Raw genomic sequence first — 2,041 nt, 5'->3', positions numbered from 1 at the left:
GGGAGAGGGGCTCTGCACGCCCTCTTCTCAGGCATCGGGTCACGAGGGAGCAGCATGGAGGGCAGGAGCGCATGACCGTTGCCTCTCATCGTGGGGAAGAGAGAGGAGATGCAGAATGTAGGTGGAGACATCAATGGCCTGGTATCTGTGAAGCGGGGACTATACTGCATTGGTGTGTGCATGTACAGAGGAGCAGGGAGCTGGGCCAGAGGCAGGAAGAAGCAGAGGGGTTGAGCAGTGAAGCAGCCTGGAAAACAGGGCAGATTCTTCCAATACGAACCAACCCTCCCCTCCACCCTGACCTCTGTCCCAGATGGGCCGCCCTCCTGCTGGCCTCTGCTTCTACTTCTTCCGCCCAATCTGGGCCATCAGGTGGGCGTTGGCAGCTGCCTTGGCTCGTAGGTTCTTGGCCTTGGCAATGTTGAAGAGGATGTTCATGATGTTAGTGGGGACATCGAGGGAGAGCGTGAACTTGGTGCGTTGGTCACTCTTGGCCTTGTCCTGGTACAGCCTCCGCCGGAGCTGCGCCTGGGACGGGTATTTGTGCCGGGTGCTTCTAGCCCCACCGCCACCCCCAGAGCCAGGGAAGGTCCTTTTCTCCTTGTCTTTCTCCTCCTCCTTCTCCTGGTCTTCTCCTGAGAGTGAGTCTTGGCTGGGCAGGGAGGGGAAGCTTCTCTTGCTCAGCAGGGGCGCATCCTCCAGCTGGCTTTTCTTGTTGAGGCAGCTGAAGATGGGCTCGGCTTTGTACAACTTTTGGGAGAGGCCTGGGCTGGGGGCCCCTAGGAGCAGCAGCAGTAGCAGCAGGAAGTGCGCTGGTATCAGCATCTCTCCCTGTAGCAGAAAAGAGCAATGTGGGAAGAGGGTGTGAAAGGGGGCTTAGGGCGCAGGAGGAAAGGGATCAAATCCAGTAGGGCTTTGTTCATGTTCAACTTCACTGGTTGTCAAAGTGTGGTCTCTGGACCAGCAGCACCATGTGGAAATTTGTTAGAAATGCGAAGAATTCTCAGGTCTTGCTCAGAGCTAGTCAATCAAAAACTCTGGGGCCAGCAATCTGCACTTTCACAAGCCTGATGATGACTGATCCTTGCTTTAAATAATCCAAATGTATGAACTAGCTGCGTAGCATGCAGGGAAAGCAACACAGACTTGGCAATTAGTCAGGCATAGTCTCAAATTCCAGCTTGGTCCTTATTTGCCTGAGGGCGGTGGGCAGATTGGTTAACCTCTGAGAATGTCAATTTCCTCATCTGATAATTGGGGATAATAATAACTACCTCATAAAGGTTAAGTGAAAGATTAAATTAAAATGGAAAAGCTCCTGGTCTAACGAAATACTTAATGAAGACGGTTGGTTCATAACTATTTATATATAAATCATCTCCAGGTCCTATTAGGATAAGATTCAGTACACACACAGCCATCTCAGAAGTGATCTGTCTATATCTATATATCTATAAATTATATAAATAATATAATATAAATATAAATTATACCAATTATATCAATATAATATAAATATAGATATACAAATATGCCAGGTAATTGGATCCTGCAGACCAGTATCTTTGTTGGGTTGTGTTTTTGGCTTTTCCGTTTTTTCTATACACCATTTGCTCCATCCTAACCCAGACAGGCTCTCCTTGCCTTGAACTCATTCTAAGTCAGCAGTTCTCAAGCTTCAGAGTGTTTAGAATCATGTGAATGGATTGTTCAAACACCAGCTGCTGGGCCCCATTCCAAGCATTTCTGAATCAGTAGGTTTGGGGTGAGGCCTGAGAGTCTGCATTTCTAACACATCCCTAGACGATGCTGATGCTGTGGGTTCATGGACCACGCTTTGAGAACCACTTTCTCAGTGTTCCAATCCATCTCTGAGCTCCTTAGAATTGTGTGTCCAATTCCCTGAGAACATTTTACAGGGATGTGTGTTGACTGTGGAAAAGTGGACTTTTTTCCCCTGTCAATATTGTGTCAATAGCCAGACTTCCTGCTTTATCATTTACCGAGGAGCTCCTTAGTTGTTTTGCATAATAGTAGCATG

The 2,041-nt window shown here is 48.1% G+C and overlaps 1 protein-coding gene across 1 annotated transcript; it reads right to left on the bottom strand.

The window, feature by feature from the left end:
- Positions 1 to 342: 342 nt before the first annotated feature.
- UCN3 (urocortin 3) lies at positions 343 to 825 on the bottom strand. The gene has a single exon (XM_004311438.1). The coding sequence runs from the start codon at positions 823 to 825 to the stop codon at positions 343 to 345; it is 483 nt and encodes a 160-aa protein (XP_004311486.1).
- Between the last annotated feature and the right edge of the window lie 1,216 nt (positions 826 to 2,041).

The sequence above is a fragment of the Tursiops truncatus genome, chromosome 2, assembly GCF_011762595.2.
Source record: "Tursiops truncatus isolate mTurTru1 chromosome 2, mTurTru1.mat.Y, whole genome shotgun sequence".
Lineage (NCBI taxonomy): Eukaryota > Metazoa > Chordata > Mammalia > Artiodactyla > Delphinidae > Tursiops > Tursiops truncatus.
This window is presented reverse-complemented; position numbering and strand designations above follow the sequence as displayed.

Bases quoted from the DNA above. Each gene is read 5' to 3' on its own strand.
- UCN3 (XM_004311438.1), bottom strand. From the start codon at position 825: ATGCTGATACCAGCGCACTTCCTGCTGCTACTGCTGCTGCTCCTAGGG.